The 24,632-nt window shown below is 39.1% G+C and overlaps 1 protein-coding gene across 7 annotated transcripts in view; it reads left to right on the top strand.

Annotated features, from left to right (window-relative positions):
• The window catches only part of ULK4 (unc-51 like kinase 4), a 709,752-nt gene that overhangs the window by 310,121 nt on the left and 374,999 nt on the right, over nt 1-24,632 (top strand). For all 7 annotated transcript variants that reach the window (XM_050780350.1, XM_050780346.1, XM_050780348.1 and 4 more), the window contains one exon: nt 20,665-20,713. In XM_050780350.1, the coding sequence (XP_050636307.1) occupies nt 20,665-20,713 (49 nt within the window). The remainder of the gene's footprint in view (nt 1-20,664; nt 20,714-24,632) is intronic.

The raw sequence follows: 24,632 nt of genomic DNA, 5'->3' as shown, positions 1-24,632 counted from the left end.
GGGGTTAATTTTTACTACCTCACAGTAAGGATCAAGTGAGAGGTAAAGCACTAAGCACCGTGCATCACTGCACAGGGAGCTCCAATAAATGCCATTGCGTGGTGTGATGTTTATTGCTCTGGGTGGTGGTCATGGTGGTGGCCTCCTGGTAGGACAAATCAAGTACCTGGAGTCATTCTAGATCTCTCTCTCTCCCCTCCTGCATTCAGTAGACTATCAAGTCCTATTGATATGACTTCATTAATAACCCTCATCCTTGCCTTTTCCTATGGATTCCTGCTTTGATCACCTTGAGATTAGTCATAATCTGCTAACTGATCTTGTTCCCAGTCCTTTTTTGTTTTCAGTTCATTCTCCTTTTTGTTGCCTGAATAATCTTGCAAAAAATATAAATCTGGTAGTGACATTGCTTTACCTAATCCTACCCTTAATGGCACCCAGCCACCTAGAGCAAGGTTCAGCAAACCTTTTCTGTAAATGGCCAGATAGTAAAGATTTTAGGTTTTGCAGGCCATATGGTCTCTGTTACAGCTACTTAACTCTGCCATTATAGCATAAAAGCAAATATAGACAGTATGTAAATGAATACACGGGATTGTGTTCCAAAAAAAATTTTACTAATGGAAACTGAAAGTTGAATTTCATACAGTTTTCATATATCATGAAATATTCTTCTCTCGATTGATTCAACCATTGAAAAGCCAACTGTTCTTGGTTTGTGGACTCTACAGATAGGGGTGGCTGGCAGAGTTGGCCTACAGGCTGTAGTTTGCCAGCCCTGACCTGGAGGATAATGTTCAAGCAACTCAGCATGACTAACATGATCTTCTGTGATCCGCCATGGCTTGTTCTTCTAGCTGGATCTTTTGCTACCTTCTTTTTGCCTCTTCCACTTGTGTAATAAACTTGCTCTTTCACTTAAATCTTTCACTGCCTTTAATGAACCATCCTGTTTTTGGCTGTCATGCTATTCCCTTTGCCCAGGACATACTTCATCTATATCTGTCCAGCCTTCCCTCCTGTACTTTCCTCCACCTGCTATCAGAAACCTGCTCCTTTCCTGAACCTCAGGCTGTACCTACCCTGTAGAATGTGGACTCTGATCTAAGCTGCCTAAGTTTATATCTCAGCCCCTCTACTTGCCACTTAACTGATTTACTTAACTTCTTTCTGCCTTAATTTCTCATCTGAAGTAGAAAGACAGTAATGTCTAACTATGAGGTTTTTTTTGTTAGAATCCAATGAATTAGCAGATACACAGCATTTGTTACCGTGTGTTCCACATAGGAACTGGGCAATCCATGTTTGCTACTATTGTCATGACTGGTTGCAATTTCAAGCCTTCGCAATGCCCTTCAGATAGAAAAGGTTATTCTGTTGTCTCTTCTGTACCTTTATAGATGTTTACCTTTATGTATCTATCCCAGCATTTTTAATACTTGCTGCAGCTCTCATTTAGCCCAGTGCATGGCACATAAAAGACACCAAGCAAATATTCATCAAGTGAATGAAAAGAGAGAAATCTTAGCTTGATTTCAGGTAGATTCCAAAACAAAAAATCTCTTGTATTTCATTAAGTTATCTGGACCAAAAAAATGACTTTAGGAAGTAAGTGTGTTCATTAAATGGAAAATAATTTAAAAATATCTCATATGGAATTTCTTTTTTTTATTATTGGGTTCGTATCTGTAGGAGAAAAGAAATGCTGGTACAATCTCGTGGTCCTCTTAGGGACTTGCCTTTGGTCTCCGCCACCGCCAATTCTTTCTCTTACTGATATTGCCTCTTCCTGTTCACTCCTCGTCCGGCTCTGATGCAAGAATGAGCATGCCTCTTACATGTGGTTTCAACCTGTGAAGCTGTGGGATTCTGAATACAGAATCATGTCTTGGGGAGAATGCCAAGGATTCAAAGAATCACTAGAGAAAGGTGGCCAGCTGCAGAGCGACGAGGTTCAGAGAGAGAGTGAAGGCTCAGGACCCAGGCAGAATGGAAGGCACTGGACAGAATGTGGGAGTGAGAGGCCAAAGCCCTCAGCTGGGTAGCAGGAGCATTAGGGACCATGATGTAGGGACAATTTCTGTAAAGCCCTGGACGAAACAGGACTTGCAACCACATCATAGCATCCAGGGTTGGAAGAGTCAGAGGTGCTTCATAAAAGAGGCCTGCACATTGTATGGAGATCCATACAATGATTGCAGCTTTCCCATTTCTCCTTTTGTACTTTCTGTGATCGAAACACTCTGTGGCCTTATTTTGTTCAACAGGTGTGGAATATTACAGGGCTGTATTGGACATCTATTGAAGTAATAGGCGTAAAAGCATTTTACAAAGTTGTTAATGCAACATAAAATTATTCTATTTCCTAAAATCTCCATTCTATTGGAAAATATTTACTTTTAACCAAAATTCTCTTGCTAAAATCCATATTTTCAGTGCTGTTAGGCAATGGATGATTTCCCTAAGTCAGAGGGATATTCTGGTATAGCTTCATATTCTAACTTAATTCTAAGACTTTCTCAGTAAATTAAGCAGTCAGTCTTATAACTTGGATTAAGTTATTTTTATATATGTTTTGTGCCTACTGGAGTATAAACTTCCTTAGGGAAAAAGTGTAATGCCTGTGCATAAGGAGGATGCTGGAGATCTTTGTAAAATGACCAGTTCTAAAATTTATCTGTAGTAATGCTGCTGAAATCTCAACCCTGCCCTCCCCTTTTTTGTGTGAAAAATAACTCCCTGTATATGTACCTTAACGGTAAGACTTCTGCCAGTTGTCTGCAGAATTAGCAAGAATTGCAGGCAAGGGCAAACGTTTCAAGGAGAAATGTCACAAATGTTATTGCTTTCAGGGTAGACATAATATCATACCATAGCTAAACATTATGAAACTATTTCTTTTTGAAGTTGATTCACTGATCCAAAAATTTGAAATTCAGCTTGATGTTAGAGATTTTTAATTTAAAATGACTGTCCTTGGTCCACTAGACTGGTAAATTATGTAAACAAAAAAGCTTTGCTTGTAGTCTAGTGCTCAGTCGGTTGCTGAGCAAATATGAAATCTAAACCTCCTAACCAGCATTGTTGGAAAGCTAAACAAAGCCCAGCTTCTATTTTGGTTGGTACACAAGTAGGCCAGAAGCAGCTTATTCAGAGAACCAAATATGAATTACTTTTAAGAAAGGAGGTGCAGGGGTAAGGGAACTGAGATCAGGGGCAAGTTCAGGCTCTGGTAAGCAGAACTGCAAGATGGCCTTGGAGATTTCCAGCCACTGGTGTATCTATGGCACCTTCCAGTCAATTAAACACTAATTTAGTGCTGTTAAGAGGGATATTGCAGATGTAATTAAGGTCGAAAATTAATTGACCTTAAAATATGGAGATTATCTGGGTGGGCCTGACCAATCATATGAGCCCTTTAAATGTGGTCTAGAGGTCAGAGACAGAGAAGTCCAAGAGATTTGAAGCTTGAGAAGGATTTGACGTGGAGGAGATCCTCACTTGCTGGTTTAGAGAAGGAGAGGGCCACATAGTAAGGGATATGTGTGGCTCTAGGAGCTGAGAGAGATCCCTAGCTGGGAGCAGCAAGGAAATGAAGACGTCAGCCCTACAACTGAAAGAAACTGAATTCTGCCAACCATAAGAATGAGTTTGAAAATGTATCCCCTCCACCTCCAGCCTCCAGACTGGAACTAAGCCCAGCTGACACACTGATTCCAGCTTTGTGATATCCTGAGATGGTTAACCAGCCATGCTGAGCTGGACTTCTGACCTATAGGACATTGAAGTAATAAATGGGTATTGCTTTAAGTTGCTATGTTTGTGGAAATTCGTTAGGCAGCAATAGAAAGCTAATACAAGGCTCCAGTGGTGTCCCCCTTGGATTGCTATAGTGGCCTATTAACTGGTCTCTCTGGTTATGTAGGCTATTGCTACTCAGACTGGTGAGGAAGCAGTTATTTATTTATTTGAGACATTGAGCAGTGGCATTATCACAACTTACTGACTTACTGCAACTTCGACCTCCCAGGGCTCAGGTGATCCTTCTACCTCAGCCTCCTGAGTAGCTGGAATTATAGGCACACACCACTATGCCTGGCTAATTTTTATATATTTTTTGTAGAGACCGGCTTTCTCCGTGTTGCCCAGGCTAGTCTCAAACTCTTGGTGCTCAAGTGATCTGCCCACCTTGGCCTCCCAAAGAGCTGGGATTATAGGCATGTGCCACCACACCTGGCCAAAGAAGCAGGTTTAAAATTTTCTATTTGTTGCAGACTCATACTGTGGTAGATCATATTTTACAAAGATGTCTGTAATAATATTTCCCATCCCACATGCCCTTCTGTATTGTAGCTATGCCATAGTCCATCAAGAGGTGGAGTCTAGTTGCACTCCATTTGAATCTGGACTGCCTTCATAACTTGCACATGCCCACTTAGAACACAGTGGAAGCGATGTTGTGACCTCCAAAGCCAGGTTAGAAAAGCCATCTGGTTCTCTTGGAATGCCTGCTCCTTGGATGCTTCCTCTTGGCACCCAGCTATCATGCAAAGAGAGGCCAAGCTGCATGGAGAGTACAGCTATAGATAGATGCTCCAGTCAACAGAATTAACTGAACCTTCCTTGACTCATCCCAGCCCAGGTGCCAGAAATGTGAGAGAGGAAACCTTCAGGTGATCACAACCCCCAGCTGTTCCCATCCCCCACAGCCTTCGTGTCTTCCCAGCTGAGGCTGCAAACATCATGGAACAAGGAGAAGTCATCCCCACTGTGTCCTGCCAAAATTCATGACCCACAGAATCCATGAACTTCATAAAATGGTTATTGCTTTATGCCACTAAGTTGCGAGTAGCTAGTTATGCAGTAAAAGGTCACTAGAATATTTTTATAAAACACTATAAAGATGAAATTCAAAAAAGACACACAGAATATAGGCAGAAATCACAGTGTCACTTCTATGCTACTCTCTTGGTCAAAGCAATCCTAAACTTGCCCAGACTCACAGGAAGAAGACACAAATCCTTCTTCTCAGAGAAGAGTCAAATAAATCCGAAGTCATTTTTAAAAACTTTTAAATTTTGAAATAATTTTAACCTTACAGAGTCAAAGTAGTAGAAAGAATTTCCATGTGCCCTTCAACCAGCTTTCACTAATGTTAACATGTTACATAGCCATAGAATGATTATCAGTTATCAAAATCAGGAAATTAACGTTGATATACCGTTAACTGAACTGTAGATCATATTCCAATTTCGCCCATTTTCCAACTAATATACTTTTTCTGGTTCAGGATTCAATCTAGGATCCCACATGACATTTGTTTTTCAAGTTTCCTTGTCTGGAACAGTTCCTCAGCCTTTTCTTGTCTTTCGTAACCATAATACATTTTTGTGTACTGGGTAGTTACTTTGTAAGATGCTCCTCAATTTAAGTTTGTCTAATGTTTTTCCGTGATTAGATTGAGGTCATGCATTTTTGGTAAGAATAACATGGAAGCGATGCTGTCCCCTCCTCAGTGCATCACATCGGAGTGTATACCATGGCCACATGTCTTATTAGTGCGATGTGAAATTTGTTCCCTTGGTGGTGTCTGCTAGGTTTCTCAGATACTATAAATATCTTATGGGGAGGTACTGTACAAATATCCTGTTTTTCATATTTTGGTGGGGCTACATTTTAAAACTGTCACAAACTTCAAACTTTTTATCATTAGAGAAAGGAGACGTAAACTATCTTTCAGATTTCTGTAGTTATCTTATCATAGACTTGTGAGAGTTTGTAGGCTATCTTTGGTCTGCAAACCACACTTTAAATAGCAATATTCTAGACTGCTCTTCTTCCAGTTTATTTTTCCTGTTACAATCAGATTGGAGTTTGCACAGCAAATCTTGTGGTGTCGTTTTGCTTAAAATCCTCAGAGGTTACTCATAACCTTTGGGGTAAAACCCAAACTTCTTAGCATTTCTTAGCATGACATTCAAGGCTGCATCATTCTGTTCCATCTGTTGTCACACTGACCTTTTACATTGCTCTCCTGGTAGTCCTCCTTACCCTCCTCTATCAGGCCTGCCCCTCCCCGCATCATAACTGGCCAATTCCTACTATCTTTGAAGGCTCGCGAATGCCTCCTCTTACCAGTTTGGGCTAGCTAGGGTTTCTTCATGTTTGTTCCCTTACATCCTGTGCATACATGCATATCTGTGATAGAAGTTAATTCCACTTTCATATTTGTTTGTATATCTGTTAACCTGCTTGACTCTGAGTTTGAGGGCATGGACTTTGAGTTTATAAGATTAGCCCATGCCAAGAGCTCAGTAATGTTAATCATAAATTAAATACAGAGGTAGTTTCCAGAAAATCAAGTCTCTATGCTAAGTAAGAACTGTATGACAAGGTGGATGCTGGAAAGGCAGAGAAGGTGGATGGAGATGGAGAAGCCCTTTGGAGATGACAGTGTGTCCTTGCTGGATGGGGGGCTCAAGAGACAGTGGATCTGGACTTAACGCCTCTTGCGTCATATGTCTTGCTTCATGTGTCTTGTCTACTCTTTATGAGTAGATAAAAGCTGCAGGCAAGTAAGTGAACCTAAGACAGGGCAGCTTCATGGACCAACCCAGTGATCTCCTTGGACCTGTCCTGTCACTCTTGGGGGAGCTGATTTCTTTGTCCTGCAAAACTGAGCTCAGAACAGGCAGAGATTCTTTCCCTTCTTGACCTCTCCCTTCTCCTGGTTCCTCTGCTCTCTGAAGAAATAGGACTAAGGTGGGGTAGGACAGGAGAGACTTCATTCCTCCTAATTTTATTCTTGGTTCATCCCTACATGGCCTTGAGGCAGAAGTTTGAAATTTTAAAGGGAAGTTGGAAAATGTTAATAATGGTATGAGATTTAGCTCAACCTACTTCTTTATCTCTCTGAATATAAATGAAGTTAATCTCCTTATTCCTACTTTTCCGAAATTGCAGCTATTAATTTATATCTAAATATTATCAGATTTACTTTATATTTAGCCTTTGTTTTCAATCACATGAAATACAGCTGTGCCAATAAATAGAGAAAGACCAAGGCCACTATATTCCATAGGCCACTGCTATGACTTTACCTCAAAAGCAAGTGTACTTTCGGCAGGGCGTGGTGGCTCACGCCTGTAATCCCAGCACTTTGGGAGGCCAAGGCGGGTGGATCATGAGGTCAGGAGATCGAGACCATCCTGGCTAACACGGTGAAACCCTGTCTCTACTAAAAGTACAAAAAAAAATTAGCCGGGCATGGTGGCGGGCGCCTGTAGTCCCAGCGACTCGGGAGACTGGGGCAGGAGAATGGCGTGAACCCAGGAGGCGGAACTTGCGGTGAGCTGAGATTGTGCCACTGCACTCCAGCCTGGGCAACAGAGCGAGGCTCCATCTCAAAAAAAAAAAAAAAAAAAAAAAAGAAAAAAAGAAAGCAAGTGTACTTTCTTACGTGAAAATTATTGACTCATTCTTTAAAATATGCATTTTAATTATTTAATAATCACAGCATCTTTTGTGACAAAATCATCTTAAGATCACTTTGTGCTTGTAGCTTCCATAGATGAATCTCAACTAAATAATTATCATAATTTAAATACTTAGTTTATTTAAGTAGTACTTAAATACATGACATTAAAAAATACTGTGTATTGACACTTGGACTATCGAACATTAATAAATAAATTAAAAAACATTTTTCCAACATTAAGGGTACCATTTAGGCACAGGAGGGAGTTAGAATGTGAAATAATGTATTCTAAAAGTTTTTATAAGTTTATTCCAAACTTGGTAATTGAAACACTGCCTCCTTTGTTAATAATATAAACCACAGATATACAAAATCATTTCTGAACCCAAACTTTGTAAGGGAGACTCTTTAACCACATGAAATCTGTCATTAAATGGCACCATTAAAGGGGAAACAAACCAACCAACCCCAGGGTAAAGTGGTCCTGGAAACTGCATTTGGGAAGTGAAGTATATTTCAGTTTGCTCATCTGGAGTTACTTAAATACAGTGTGCTTAGCTGGCTAAAGTAAAGGAAGAAAAGTATACTGTAACAGAGTTAATATGTTCACAATCCTTTGAAGATCAGGGATCATTTCAAAAAGATCTTCATTTTGTTTGGTTTTGGCTTAAAAAAATTTAGGTAAATCTCTTCACTTCTTGTCTTTCAGGCTGTCCGTAAATTACAGACAATTCATTCTTTTCAGATTTAGGATATAACAAGCTCACGTAGTAAAATGATACAGATGATTTAAGTCATGGTGGCCAACCACAACAGAGCCCAATAGTAAAAGAGCCTTTTGCATCATTCTTTTCTTTTTTTAAAATTTATTTATTATACTTTAAGTTCTAGGGTACATGTGCACAACGTGCAGGTTTGTTACATATGTATATATGTGCCATGTTGGTGTGCTGCACCCGTTAACTCGTCATTTACATTAGGTGTATCTCCTAATGCTATCTCTCCCCCCTACCCACTCCCCACAATAGGACCCGGTGTGTGATGCTCCCCTTCCTGTGTCCAAGTGATCTCATTGTTCAATTCCCACCTACGAGTAAGAACATGCGGTATTTGGTTTTCTGTTCTTGCGACAGTTTGCTGAGAATGATGGTTTCCAGCTGCATCCATGTCCGTACAAAGGACACGAACTCATCCTTTTTTATGGCTGCATAGTATTCCATGGTGTATATGTGCCACATTTTCTTAATCCAGTCTGTTATTGATGGACATTTGGGTTGATTCCAAGTCTTTGCTATTGTGAATAGTGTCGCAATAACCATACGTGTGCATGTGTCTTTATAGCAGCATGACTTATAATCCTTTGGGTATATCCCCAGTAATGGGATGGCCTGGTCAAATGGTATTTCTAGTTCTAGATCCTTGAAGAATCGCCACACTGTTTTCCACAATGGTTGAACTAGTTTACAGTCCCTCCAACAGTGTAAAAGTGTTCCTATTTCTCCACATCCTCTCCAGCACCTGTTGTTTCCTGATTTTTTTAATGATTGCCATTCTAACTGGTGTGAGATGGTATCTCATTGTGGTTTTGATTTGCATTTCTCTGATGGCCAGTGATGATGAGCATTTTTTCATGTGTCTGTTGGCTGTATGAATGTCTTCTTTTGAGAAGTGTCTGTTTATATCCTTTGCCCACTTTTTGATGGGGTTTTTTCTTGTAAATTTGATTGAGTTCTTTATAGGTTGTGGATATTAGCCCTTTGTCAAATGAGTACATTGCAAAAATTTTCTCTCATTCTGTAGGTTGCCTGTTCACTCTGATGGTAGTTTCTTTTGCTGTGCAGAAGCTCTTTAGTTTAATAAGATGCCATTTGTCAATTTTGGCTTTTGTTGCTATTGCTTTTGGTGTTTTAGACATGAAGTCCTTGCCCATGCCTATGTCCTGAATGGTATTACCTAGGTTTTCTTCTAGGGTTTTTTTGGTTTTAGGTCTAACATTTAAGTCTCTAATCCATCTTGAATTAATTTTCGTATAAGGAGTAAGGAAAGGATCCAGTTTCAGCTTTCTACTTATGGCTAGCCAATTTTCCCAGCACCATTTATTAAATAGGGAATCCTTTCCCCATTTCTTGTTTTTGTCAGGTTTGTCAAAGCTCAGATGGCTGTAGATGTGTGGTATTATTTCTGAGGACTCTGTTCTGTTCCATTGGTCTATATTTCTGTTTTGGTACCAGTACCATGCTGTTTTGGTTACTGTAGCCTTGTAGTATAGTTTGAAGTCAGGTAGCGTGATGTCTCCAGCTTTGTTCTTTGGGCTTAGGATTGTCTTGGCAATGGGGGTCTTTTTTAGTTCCATATGAACTTTAAAGCAGTTTTTTTCCAATTCTGTGAAGAAACTCATTGGTAGCTTAATGGGGATGGCATTGAATCTATAAATTACCTTGGGCAGTATGGCCATTTTCACGATATTGATTCTTCCTATCCATGAGCATGGTATGTTTTTCCATTTGTTTGTGTCCTCTCTTGTTTCACTGAGCAGTGGTTTGTAGTTCTCCTTGAAGAGATCCTTGACATCCCTTGTAAGTTGGATTCCTAGGTATTTTATTCTCTTTGAAGCTGTTGTGAATGGGAGTTCATTCATGATTTGGCTCTCTGTTTGTCTGTTACTGGTGTATAAGAATGCTTGTGATTTTTGCACATTGATTTTGTATCCTGAGACTTTGCTGAAGTTTCTTATCAGCTTAAGGAGATTTTGGGCTGAGACAATGGGGTTTTCTAAATATACAATCATGTCATCTGCAAACAGGGACAATTTGACTTCTTTTCCTAACTGAATACCCTTGATTTCTTTCTCTTGCCTGATTGCCCTAGCCAGAACTTCCAACACTATGTTGAATAGGAGTGGTGAGAGGGGGCATCCCTGTCTTGTGCCAGTTTTCAAAGGGAATGCTTCCAGTTTTTGCCCATTCAGTATGATATTGGCTGTGGGTTTGTCATAAATAGCTCTTACTATTTTGAGGTACATTCCTCAGTACCGAATTTATTGAGAGTTTTTAGCATGAAGGGCTGTTGAATTTTGTCAAAGGCCTTTTCTGCATCTATTGAGATAATCATGTGGTTTTTGTCTTTGGTTCTGTTTATATGCTGGATTACATTTATTGATTTACGTACATTGAACCAACCTTGCATCCCAGGGATGAAGCCCTCTTGATCATGGTGGATAAGCTTTTTGATGTGCTGCTGGATTCGGTTTGCCAGTATTTTATTGAGGATTTGTGCATCGATGTTCATCAGCAATATAGGTCTAAAATTGAGGCAATAATTAATAGCCTACCAACCAAAAAAAGTGCAGGACCAGACGGATTCACAGCCGAATTCTACCAGAGGTACAAGGAGGAGTTGGCACCATTCCTTCTGAAACTATTCCAATCAATAGAAAAGAGGGAATCCTCCCTAACTCATTTTACGAGGCCAACATCATCCTGATACCAAAGCCTGACAGAGATACAACAAAAAAAGAGAAATTTAGACCAATATCCCTGCATCATTATTTTCTAAGATCTGCTATGATTATTGAATACTTGCTGTCTGATAATTTTCTAGAAATCAACAACATCAACTTTTAGTAGTGGTAAGCCTCATCCTCCTTTCCCTTGTGAGGCTGAGCACTGGAGTTGCTCTCCAAAGTCTGCATCAAATGAAGGGTGTGCTGAGTAGATGGTGCTATGACTCAGAGCGTGCTGGGGTTCGACCACTGTCTCCACCAATTGGACCTATGCTTGTGTGAGAGGAGATGCTTAAAGTAAGGAGACTGATTTTTTTTAAATCACATTTTAAGGACATACTGAAGGAGAAATGAATATTGTCTCTAAAGCAATCTCCTTAAATCTGTGGATATCAGATGTTTTATCAAAAGTTATTCAATTCATGGTTAAAAAAAAAGAAAAGCATTTTATACTACCACTCAATACATTACAGAACAATACTATGTGCAATGCCCTTGGATATTCTTTATTATTTTTAATTAAAAACATGCTAGTCAATAACCAGTAAACTCATCTTATTGTTCACTTATTGATCACTTCTCACAATTTAGAAAAATTTTGCCTTAGAGAATTGTAAATGTTTGCAGCCACCCTTCTTCCTTACTTGCTTTAACATACGTCTGTTGAAATTACATTTGAGGTGAGTTCATAAGTTATAGAAAACAATACAGATTTTTTTTTAACTAAAAAATTACTTAGCTTGAATTCTCTTTTTATTTACTCAGGAATAATTTATGTAGCTCTAAATTATGTTTAGAGCTACATAATTAGTCAAATCAAAGAACAAAAATTGTTATGGTGTATTGTATTCAGAAGAATGTGAGAATGGAATGTTAGCATTTATAGTCAAAGAGACTTAAGAGGTAATCCAGGCCAGCCTGCGCATTATGCAGAGACCTGGAGAAGAACTAGCTGCAATTCTTAAGAAGGAATTAAGATAGTTTTGCATGGTTATGCCTTAGTAGAATATAGTTTAAAATACTACCATCAAAGGTCCGGTGTTGTGAGTGATGCTCTGGATCTTCCAGGTACCATTAGAGAAGTCGTGGCGTTTATTTCTTCTGACTTCATTGGCCTTGATTGCCAGGGCAACTCTGAGATGTATGTGCTTGGCTATTTTAGCCCAGGCCTAATAATGGTATATATCATAAAAATTTAAGAAGACAAATTTAAGGAAACCAAGGCAGAAGACTGAATGTGCTGGGCCTGAAGTTGTTTGTGGTTTTGAGTCTGTGCGTTTCCTGTCCTACCTAGGCATGATGTAAGGAGCCTCAGCCTCACATCTGGGCCTTCATTCAATTGCCCAGGAAAGAGAGAAAATATGAATGAACTTAACATTTGTCACCAAAACTTTTTTCATTGAAACTACAGAACTGATCACATTTATTTATCTTTAAAATTTATCAACATTATTTATTTAAAATTATATTTTATTTTTAACTGACAATTATAATTGTGTATTTATGGCATAGAGTGTAATGTTATGATATGTATGTACATTGTGGAATGAGTAAATCAGGCTAATTAACATGACCATCACTTTACGTACTTATTATTTTTTTGTGGTGGGAACACTTAAAAGCTACTCTTGTAGTAATTTTGAAATACATACTACACTATTATTAACTAACTTATTCCTCCTGTCTAACTTATCTTTGTACCCTTTGATTATATCTCTCCTTTTCTCGTCCACACCTTCCCACTCTGGTAACCACCATTCTACCCTCTACTTTTCTGAGTTTGACTTTTTTAGAGTCCACATATAAGTGAGATCATGTAGTATTTGTTTTTCTGTGCTTGGCTTGTTTCACTTAGGATAATTCATCCATATTGTCACAAATGAGAGTTTCTTGTTTCTTTAAGGCCAACGAGTATTCCATTGTGTACATATGCTGCATTTTTTTCTATTCATCCACTGATGGCCATTTAGGTTGTTTCCATATCTTGGCTATTGTGGATAATGCTGCAATGAATAGTAATCACATTTATTTTTGCTAGACATCAAGGTAGACTTTATAAGTGCTTCAGTCTTTGGTAAATCTCTGTATTCATTTTCCCTTCACAAATATATGTAAACACTGTGATCTTTTTTGGTTAGTCTCATAGGCTTTTCTTTTATCAATGTATTATCATAGACAAACTCCTGGGAGGCCAGATGTTAAAATTCCCTTTCTATCCATGAGCATTTAATCATACTATTAAATATCTGGTGTTTTCTGTAAAATAGACAAACTGCACTTACCTACAACATATGCAACATGTTTGTCTTAAGCTCTGTAATTTATCACACAAAATTCTAGTAAAATAGTAGAAAGGAATATGATTTTATTTTATTTTTTGGACTGAAGCAGAAACCTGCAAACTATAGCTTTCCCCTAAACATGGCCCACTGCCTGTTGTTTATAAATAAAGTTTTATTGGAATATACCCATGTTTATTTCTTTCCATATTCTTTATGGCTGCTTTTACTTTATGATGACAGAGTTGAGTAGTTGTTATAGAGACCGTGTGGCCTGCAAAGCCTGAAATATTTGGACTATTAACTATTTGGACTATTATAGAAAAAATGTTTGCTGAACCCTGGACTAAAAGAGTATTTAGAGATTCAAATATTGTTCTTTTTTTATTTTAATTTAAGTTTGGGGGTACATGTGCAGAATGTGCAGGTTTGTTACATAGGTATACATGCACCATGGTGGTTTGCTGCACCTATCAACCTATCATCTAGGTTTTAAGCTCCATATGCATTAGGTATTTGTCCTAATGTTCTCCCTCCCCTTTCCCTCCACTCCCCGACAGGCCCTGATATGTGATGTTCCCCTCCCAGTGTCCTTGTGTTCTCATTGTTTAACTCCCATTTATGAGTGAGAACATGCAGCATTTGGTTTTCTGTTCCTGTGTTAGTTTGCTGAGAATGATGGTTTCCAGATTCATCCATGTCCCTGCAAAGGACATGAACTCATACTTTTCCTGGCTGCATAGCATTCCATGGTGTACATGTGCCACATTTTCTTTATCCAGTTTATCATTGATGGGCATTTGGGTTGATTCGAAGTCTTTACTAGTGTAAATAGTGCTGCAATAAACACATATGGGTGCATGTGTCTTTATAGCAGAATTATTTATAATCATTTGGGTATATACCCAAATGGGTCAAATGGTATTTCTGGTTCCGGATCCTTGAGGAATTGCCACACTGTCTTTCTGAGTGGTTGAACTAATTTACAGTCCCACCAACAGTGTAAAAATGTTCCTATTTCTCCACAGCCTTGCCAGTATCTGTTGTTTCCTGACTTTTTAATAATTACCATTTTAACTGGCTTGAGATGGTATCTCATTGCAATTTTGATTTGCATTTCTCTAATGACCAGTGATGATGGCTCTTGTTCATATGTTTGTTGGCCACATAAATATCTTCTTTTGAGAAGGGTCTGTTCATATCCTTCGCCTATTTCTGATGGGGTTGTTTGTTTTTTTTTCTTGTAAATTTGTTTAGGTTCCTTGTAGATTCTGGCTGTTAGACCTCTTTCAGATAGAAAAATTGCAAAAACTTTATCCTATTCTGTTGGTTGCCTTTTTACTCTGAGGGTAGTTTCTTTTGCTGTGCAGAGCTCTTTTGTTTGATTAGATCCCATTTGTCAATTTTGGCTTTTGTTGCCATTGCTTTTGGTGTTTTAGTCATTAAGTCTTTGTCCATACTTATGTCCTGAATGGTATTGCCTAGATTTTCTTCTAGGGTTTTTATGGTTTTGGGTTTTACATTTAACTATTTAGTTCATCTCGAGTTAATTTTTGTATAAAGTGTAAGGAAGGGGTTCAGTTTCAGTTTTCTGCATGTGGCTAACCAGTTTTCCCAGCACCATTTATTAAATAGAGAACACTTTTCCCATTTTTGTTTTTGTCAGGTTTGTGAAGATCAGATGGTCGTAGATGTGTGATGTTATTTCTGAGGTCTCTGTTCTGTTCCATTGGTCTATATATCTGTTTGGTACCAGCACCGTGCTGTTTTGGTTACTGTAGTCTTTTAGTATAGTTTGAAGTCAGATATCATGATGCCTCCAGCTTTGTTCTTTTTGCTTAGGATTGTCTTGGCTATACAGGCTCTTTTTTGGTTCCATATGAAATTTAAAATAGTTTTCTAATTCCACGAAGAAAGTCAATGGTAGCTTGATAGGAATAGTATTGAATCTATAAGTTACTTTGGGCAGTATGGCCATTTTCACAATATTGATTCTTCCTATCCATGAGCATGGAATGATTTTCCATTTGTTTGTGTCCTCTCTTATTTCCTTGATCAGTGGTTTGTAGTTCTCTTTGAAGAGGTCCTTCACATCCCTTGTAAGTTGTATTTCTAAGTATTTTATTCTCTTTGTGGCAATTTTGAATGGGAGTTCACTCATGATTTGACTCTTTGCTTGTTTATTGTTGGTGTATAGGAATGCTTGTGATTTTTGCACATTAATTTTGTATCCTGAGACTTTGCTGAAGTTGCTATCAGCTTAAGGAATTTTTGGGCTGAGACGATGGGGTTTTCTAGATATATAAAAATGTCATCTGCAAACAGAGACAGTTTGACTTCCTCTCTTCCTATTTGAATACCCTTTATTTCTTTCTCTTGCCTGATTGCCCTGGCCAGAACTCCAATACTATGTTGAATAGGAGTGGTGAGAGAGGGCATCCTTGTCTTGTGTCAGTTTTCAGAGGGAATGCTTCCAGCTTTTGCCCATTCCATATGATATTGGCTATAGATTTGTCATAAATAGCGCTTATTATTTTGAGATATGTTTCGTCAATACCTAGTTTATTGAGAGTTTTTAGCATGAAGGGATGTTGAATCTTACTGAAGGCCTTTTCTGCATCTATTGAGATAATCATGTGGTTTTGTCATTTGTTATGTTTACATGATGGATTACATTTATTTATTTGCGTATGTTGAACCAGCCTTGCATCCCAAGGATGAAACCAACTTGATTGTGGTAGATAAGTTTTTTGATGTGCTGCTGGATTCAGTTTGCCAGTATTTTATTAAGGATTTTCACATTGATGTTCATCTGGGATATTGGCCTGAAATTTTTTTTGTTGTTTTTGTTGTATCTCTGGTAGGTTTTGGTATCAGGATGATGCTGGCCTCATAAAATGAGTTAGGGAGGAGTCCTTCTTTTTCTATTGTTTGGAATAGTTCCAGAAGCAATGGTAGCAGCTCCATTTGGTAGAATTCTACTGTGAATTTGTCTGGTCCTGGGCTTTTTTTGGTTGGTAGGTTATTAATTACTCCCTCAATTTCAAATCTTCTTATTGGTCTATTCGGGGATTGGAGTTCTTCATGGTTTAGTCTTGGGAGGGTGTATGTGTGCAGGAATTTATCCATTTTTTCTAGATTTTCTTGTTTATTTGCATAGAGGTTTTTGTAGTATTCTCCGATGGTAGTTTCTATTTCTGTGGGATCAGTGGTGATATCCCTTTTATCATTTTTTATTGTGTCTATTTGATTCTTCTATCTTTTCTCTTTGTCTAGCTAGTGTTCCATCTGTTTTGTTAATCTTTTCTAAAAACCAGCTCCTGGATTCATTGATTATTTTGAAGGGTTTTTCGTGTCTCCATCTCCTTCAGTTCTGCTCTGATCTTAGTTATTTCTTGTCTTCTCCTAGCTTTTGAATTTGTTTGCTCATGCTTCTCTAGTTCTTTTTAATTATGATGTTAGGGTGTCGATTTTAGATCTTACCCGTTTTCTCCTGTGGGCATTTAGTGCTATACATTTCCCTCTAAGCACTGCTTTAGCTGTGTCGGAGAGATTCTGGTACATCATGTCTTTGTTTTCATTGGTTTCAAATAACTTTATTCTGCCTTCATTTCGTTATTTACCTAGTAGTCATTCAGGAGCAGGTTGTTCAGTTTCGATGTAGTTGTGTGGTTTTGAGTAAATTTCTCAATCCTGATTTCTAATTCGATTGCACTGTGGTCTGAGATACTGTTTGTTATGATACCCATTCTTTCGCATTTGCTGAGGAGTGTTTACTCCTAATTATGTGGTCAATTTTAGAATACATGCTATGTGGCACTGAGAAGAATGTATAGTCTGTTGATTTGTGGTGGAGAGTTCTATAGATGTCTATTAGGTCCACTTGGTCCAGAGCTGAGTTCAAGTCCTGAATATTCTTGTTAATTTTTTGTCTTGTTCGTCTGTCTAATATTGACAGTGGCTTGTTAGAATCTCCCACTATTATTGTTGGGGGTCTGCGTCTCTTTGTAGGTCTCTAAGAACTTGTTTTATGAATCTGGGTGCTACTGTATTGGGTGTGTATATATTTAGGATAGGTAGCTCTTCTTCTTGCATTGATCCCTTTACCATTATGTAATGCCCTTGTTTGTCTTTTTTGATCTCTGTTGGTTTAAAGTCTATTTTGTCAGAGACTAGGATTGCAACCCTTGCTTTTTTTTTTTCTTTCCATTTGCTTGGTAAATATTTCTCCATCCCTTTATTTTGAGCCTATGTGTGTCTTTGCATGTGAGATGGTTCTCCTGAATACAGCACCCCAGTGGGTCTTGACTCTTTATCTAATTTGCCAGTCAGTGTTTTTTAATTGGAGAATTTAGCCCTTTTACATTTAAGGTTAATATTGTTCTGTGTGAATTTGATCCTGTCATCATGATGCTAGCTGGTTATTTTGCGCATTAGTTGATGCAATTTCTACATAGTGTCATTAGTCTTTATATTTTGGTGTGTTTTTGCCATGGCTGGTACCAGTTTTTCCTTTCCATATTTAGTGCTTCCTTCAGGAGCTCTTGTAAAGCAGGCCTGGTAGTGACAAAATCCCTCAGCATTTGCTTGTCTGGAAAGGATTTTATTTCTCTTTCACGTATGGAACTTAGTTTGGCTGGATAAGAAATTCTGGGTTGAAAATTCTTTTCTTTAAGAATGCTGAATATTGGCCCCCATGCTCTTGTGACTTATAGGGTTTCTGAAGAGAGATCCGCTGTTAGTCTGATGGGCTTCCCTTTGTAGATACCTGACCTTTCTCTCTGGCTGCCCTTAACATTTTTTTCCTTCATTTCAACCTTGGAGTATCTGACAATTATGTTTCTTGGAGTTTCTTCTTGAGGAGTATCTTAGTCATGTTCCTGAATTTGAATGTTGGCCTATCTTGCTAGGTTGGGGAAGTTCTCCTGGATAATATCCTGAAATATGTTTTTTAACTTTGTTCCCTTCTCCCTATCACTTTCAGGTACACCAATCAATCATAGGTTTGGTCTTTTCACATAGTCCCATATTTCTTGGAGGCTTTGTTCATTCCTTTTCCTTCTTTTTTTCTCTAATCTTGTCTTCATGCCTTATTTCAGTAAGTTGATCTTCAATCTCTGATATCCTTTCTTCCACTTGATCGATTTGGCTATTGATAGTTGTGTATGCTTCTCAAAGTTCTCGTGCTGTGTTTTTCAGCTCCATCAGGTCATTTATGTTTCTCTTTAAACTGATTGTTCTAGTAAGCAGATCCTGTAACCTTTTATTAAGGTTCTTAACTTCCTTGCATTGGGTTAGAACATGCTGCTTTAGCTCAGAGGAGTTTGTTGTTACCTGCCTTCTGAAGCCTACTTCTGTCAATTTGTCAAACTTATTCTCCATCCAGTTTTGTGCCTTTGCTGGAGAGGAGTTGCAATCATCTGAAAGAGAAGTGGCATTCTGGATTTTGGAATTTTCAGCGTTTTTGTGCTGGCTTTTCCTCATCTTCATGGATTTATCTACCTTTGATCTTTGATGACCTTTGGATGGGGTTTTTGTGTGGGGGTTTTTTATGTTGATGTTGATGTTGTTGTTTTCTGTTTGTTACTTTTTCTTCAAACAATCAGGCCCCTCTTCTGCAGGTCTACTGCAGTTTGCTGGAGGTCCACCCCAGACCCTGTTTGTCTGGGTATCACCAGTGGAGGCGCAGAATAGCAAAGATTGCTGCCTGCTTCTTCCTCAGGAAGCTTTGTCCCAGAGGGGCACTGGCCTGATGCTAGCCAGCGTGCTCCTGTATGAGGTGTCTGTCGACCCCTGTTTGGAGGTTTCTCCCAGTCAGGAGGCTCGGGGGTCATGGACCCACATGAGAAGGCAGCCTGTCCCTTAGCAGAGCTAGTGCTCTGTGCTGGGAGAGTCCCTCTTGTCAAGATCATTAGCTGTTCTCTTCAGAGCTGGCAGGCAGGAACAATTAAATCTGCTGAATCTGTATCCACAGCCGCCCCTTCCCCCAGGTGGTCTGTCCCAGGGAGATTGGGGTTTTGTCTGTAAGCCCCTGAGTTGGGCTGTTACCTTTCCTACAGAGATGCCCTTCCCAGTGAGGAGGAATCTGGAGAAGCAGTCTGGCTACAGCTGCTTTGCCCTGCCCAGCCTCCTTAGCACTATCAGGGAAAAACCACCTACTAGTCTCAGTAATGGCAGAGGTCCCTCCCCCCACCAAGCTCAGTCGCCCCAGGTCGACTTCAGACTGCTGTGCTGGCAGTGAGAATTTCAAGCCAGTGGTTCTTAGCTTGCCGGGCTCCCTGAGAGTAGGACCCGCCGAGCGAGACCACTTGACTCCCTGGCTTCAGCCCCCTCGGTTCTGTCTAGATGAGGTTCCAGGCGCTGCTGGGGTATGAAAAAAAAACTCCTGTCACTACCTCTAGCTTGGTGAATGCCCAAACAGCCGCCCAGTTTTGTTCTTGACACCCAGGACCCTGGTGGTGTAGGCACACACAGAATCTCCTGTTCTGCAGATTGCAAAAACTGTGGGAAAAGTGTAGTAACCCGGCGGGGTAGCACAGTTCCTCATGGCTTTCCTTGGCTGGGGGGAGGGAGGTCCCCAGCCCCTTGCACTTCCCTGGTGAGGCGACGCCCCACCCTGCTTCTGCTACCCCTCTGTGGGTTGGACCCGCTGCCTAACCAGGCCCAGTGAGATGAACTGGGTACCTCAGTTGGAAATGCAGAAATCACCCGCCTTCCGTGTTGATCTCCCTAGGAGCTGCAGACCGAAACTGTTTCTATTCGGCCATCTTGGCCCCTCCCTGGATGTCACAAATACTGTTCTTAATCAAAACTGTGACTTTTGAATGATTTAGGTTTTATCAAGGCTGTTTTCTCTTTTATGAAAAAATTCTTCTATTACAATTGATGTCAATTGATAACTAGATTTGATGAGGGAAAGTGCCTAGTGTCTACCAGGTGATTGGTGTCTAATTTTTTTAAAATTAAAGATCATTAAAATTCATCATACATTAATTCGTTAATGCTGAGAAGACAGCTAATGAGGCACATATAAAGAATTACAGTGTGTCATTTTATGATTTAACAGTGCAGAGAGGGTTGGTTACATTATTTCGGATGATATTACCTATTTTGATAGTCTTTACAATAATTGTGAATTTTAATTCTTACATTAAAAATACCAGTTTATTTGAGATTTTACTTGCTACACATCAATAAGGCTAAGCTAGTAGTCACTTGCAAAAAAGCCTCATATTTCTTGTTTAATAGCTATAGTTGTGTCTTAGAAATGAATGTTTAATCATACTTTTTCTTAGTCATGGAATTTTAGCAATAAAACATGGGGGCTGCAGTGCTTTATATCAGGCCATCAGTGTAAATATGAATTGTCTAATGTGTACCTATCTTTTTATCTTTTTTTTTAACAGACTTGTGGAAGAAAGCAAACTGATCCCACTCATTTTTGAAGTAACTCTGGTAAGAACGGAAATGTGCATTTGAAATTCAAATGAAATTTTGAAATTGTAAAGATTTTAACCACGTTGTATGACTGTGTTGCTAACCCTGACTCTGCCCTGAAGCATTGTATGTCCATCATCATCACACTTAACCTCACTGGACTTCAGCTTCCTTATCTATAAAGGAATGTCAAGCTCTGAAATTAATGTAGTGATACTGGTTAATGACTGCCCTCTTTCCACAAATCTTTTACATTTTAGCTCTGTTGTATTACACAATGTATATTTTCTGACATAGATTACTTTATCTGAGGTTGGTTTGTATAGAGAGGGAAGAATAATTATTGCTACACTTCAATATGAATTTTCTGGTGCTCAGTATGAAACCCTCTGACTTTGCAGTTACTGGGTACCAGATAAGCAGTTTTATGCCTGTGGTTAGAAAGTTGTCTTCTTCAGAACTTAGAATAGCTTAGCTTCCATACACCATTTTTCTGTTCACAGAATACAGTTTAATTTAAAACCATCTGTTAAAGAAAATCTTTCCTCTGTGTTTCCTATGTGTAGAGAATAAAATGGGATGCAGGGCCAACTTTCTTTGTCTCTGATAAATCTCTAATTATGCCAAATGCAGACCTGTGAATTAGGTTGAAAATTGAGTTGGTTCTTGCAAGCAAGTGCCCATTGCCAAAGAAAGGTTCTCTTGTGCCTGGGTGTATTATCCTCTTCTCCTAAGTACTTTACCTCCCTAGCTCAGTAACAGCACAAGGCACAACAGAGGGGGCACTTCCCCAGCCAGATCAGCCTAACTTACCTTGGTCATCAGTGGGGGAGCATTAGTTCTGATAGTCTGATAACCATACAAATGGGAAATAAACTTTCCTTAATCATCTTAAAATAGTATTCTATAAATCATTTGTGTTCTGTCATGTCCGTATGGTGAAAAGTTTATTTTTCTTAGCTACAGATTTTCAGAAGAGCTGAGTGGATTTGCTGAGCTATTTGCATTGGATGGGGAGTAGAAATGGGAATGGGTACTATTCCCAGAGCACGTTCAGGTGACAAGATGACAGCTGCCTTGATGAGTGGAACATGTAAAGTTAGTGCCTGGACTGAGTTGCTTAGAATTGTAAAAAGGGATTTTAGAGAAAGGATAGAGAAGAGGCAGAAGAAGAAATGTGGCGATCAAGAGCTCTCTAATGGAGGTGTTAAAGTTTCACCAGTGATATGGATATGTGTATTTTTCTACCTTCAGTCAGATACACATAATTTGCCAATTTGTTATGGAGTTGGATTTGTTTTGGAGGACAGTGGTCTAGCAAACTGCTAAGTTTGGCCACATGGTTGGGTATGGGGCAAGAGCCAAGGCTGTCCGAACTCAGCCACATTTGAATGCATTTGGAAAGAGACTCATTTTATAGACATCCTGGAGCTAGAATGGGCCTTAATGGGTCTACATGAGTCATCCTCTTGCTGTGGCAGGAGGGCTTCTAACCTGTTAGATCAATATAACTCCTTTTGTGGCTGACAGAAAGTTGTTACCTTATCCTTTGGCAATCATCTCAAGGTCTAAAATCTCAACATAAAAAATTTCTTTTGGTGTGGTGGGCGCCTGTAGTCCCAGCTACTTGGGAGGCTGAGGCAGGAGAATGGCGTAAACCCGGGAGGCGGAGCTTGCAGTGAGCTGAGATCCCGCCACTGCACTCCAGCCTGGGTGGCAGAGCGAGACTCCGTCTCTAAAAAAAAAAAAAAGAAAAAAAAAAATTCCTTTTGGTAGTTTACCAGAACCCCTTCGTACTTGATTAATCTCTGTGTACTGAGCACCCAACAAGTGTTTTGTATTTTACAAACCATAATAAATGTTTAAATAATTGATTAATGCCACAATTTGAACCTTGTCATTGTGGTGTAGCTGTCATAGGGAATGGGTAGAAGGTGCCATCTACCCTCCAGATCACCGTTTTAGCCAGTCCTGAGCCCTGTGGTCTTGCAGGCATGTCAGGGATGGTGCTCTTTCTCTAACCAGAATAGTTCCATGCTCAGATTTCTTGTAGGACATTATCTGAAAAAGAGATCTTGCTGCTAAAAAGTAAAGAAGAAAAGTGTTGGAAATCACTGCTTTATGAGGCAGGAGTTTGATGTCCTTGAAGAACATTATTAAATTCCTATTCTACTCTTGTCTTTTTTGAGTTGAATAATCTCAACTTTTTTCTGTGTAGAAATACATTTTTCAATCGATGAAATGTCTTTGTAGCAGTTATGCTGTGAACTATTACTTGTCCTTTTAAAATTGTTGTCACCAAGCTAGATATAATACAGTATTTTCTTGATTCTGTGATGCACATTTTTTTTCCCCCAGATTTTAACATTTCTGAAGCTGAGATATACTTTCCAAATCAATGGTGTTTTACAGTTGCTTTCAGCCAGGTGACCTGGTTGTCATTGCCTTAACCAATTTATTTCAGTTTTATTTTCCTTTTTATAAATGCCTAAAAGTGATATATTATAAAAATCTATGTCTGAATAACTCTAAAAGAGCTCTTTCATAAAAAGAAGATAAAAATTCTAAGTAATAAGAAACCATGTCATAGTTTAATTGGCAGCATTTTTCTTTCTTAGTGCTTGATAAAATAATGGTGCATCTTAGAACTGATGGATTTCTAGTTTCAAGGAAACATAGTATATATTTCAATTTGGTTTGGTTTCTAAGTTTGAGTGCCTTGGTGGTGTCTAGCATATGTATGGCAGCTTCTTTGCAGTGATTTGATCAGAAGAAGGCATAATGAGAAGATTGTGTGGGGCCCTGCATGCTTGGCTGCTACTTATGCCTTCTGGCAACCCATTAAAGAAACAGTGAAACAGCATTTAATTCTTTTAGCTGGTAGTCTTCTGTGACCTCCTGATGGACTTTTTTCTTTACTCTTAGCCCATCCCTGATTTTCAGCTTCTGTCTGATGTACTTAAAACCAGCTTATGAGCTTTGTAACTTCCTTCTTCCTTTCTAGAGTTTCTCCTATGATATGCTTCTCTCCTAGATGTCTTCCATTAAGAAAGTGAGCCTGTCTTTTCTGATGGGCAGGAATTGCAGGCAGCTTCTCTGTTTTTTCCTGTAGTTATGCAAGCAAATGAGGTGGAGGAACTGCAATTCTGAATTTGACATTCTATCTGTACAAAATAGCCAAGTGGAAATCTTAGGAAGAACAGACATTTCTGGAATTGTGTGGCAAACTATGAGGTCCAAGTATGGATTCAAACTGGTTAAATAGATAACCAATTGAAATTAATTTTTATTATTTTGGAAAAAAAATAAAAATTATCTCCAGTTGTCACTACCTACTGAGAAGGCACAGTGCTGCTTCCTGTCTGGAGGGCTAATGGGTAGGCCCTCTAAGTTCACGCTGCAGGGAGAGAGTGATGTGTACATGCATGATCAGGTAGGAGCGTTATAGGAGCTGTTAACGAAGGTAGGCGTGGAAAGCTATGCACCCCGGGGAAGGGAGTGACCACCTATGAGAGAAGTGGGGGAATCTCACAGAAGGAGTAACCTTTGAACAGGGCCTTCGGGGAAGAGGAGGACGTATTCTGAGGGAAAGAGGAGGGACTTCAACTTGGGGAATGGCAAGGCTAGGTCAGTGTACTCAATGCTGAGTATACTTGACTCTCAGTATCCTTGTGGGATTGATTCTAGAAACCACCCTTATACTAAAATCTACAGATCCTCAAGTCCTTTGCATATCCTTCTGTATACTTTAAATCATCTCTGGATTACCTATAATACCTAATGCAATGTAAATGCTGTGGAAATAGTTGTTACACTATATTTTAAAATTTGTGTTACTTTTTCTTGTATTGTTATTTTTAATTTTTTTTTTCTGAATATTTTTGATCTGTGGTTGGTCAGGTGCACGGATGTGGAACCCATGGATAGGCAGGGCTGA

This window comes from Macaca thibetana, chromosome 2 (assembly GCF_024542745.1).
Source record: "Macaca thibetana thibetana isolate TM-01 chromosome 2, ASM2454274v1, whole genome shotgun sequence".
NCBI lineage: Eukaryota > Metazoa > Chordata > Mammalia > Primates > Cercopithecidae > Macaca > Macaca thibetana.
Note: the sequence above shows the minus strand (reverse complement) of the source record. Positions and strands in the feature narration are given on the sequence as shown.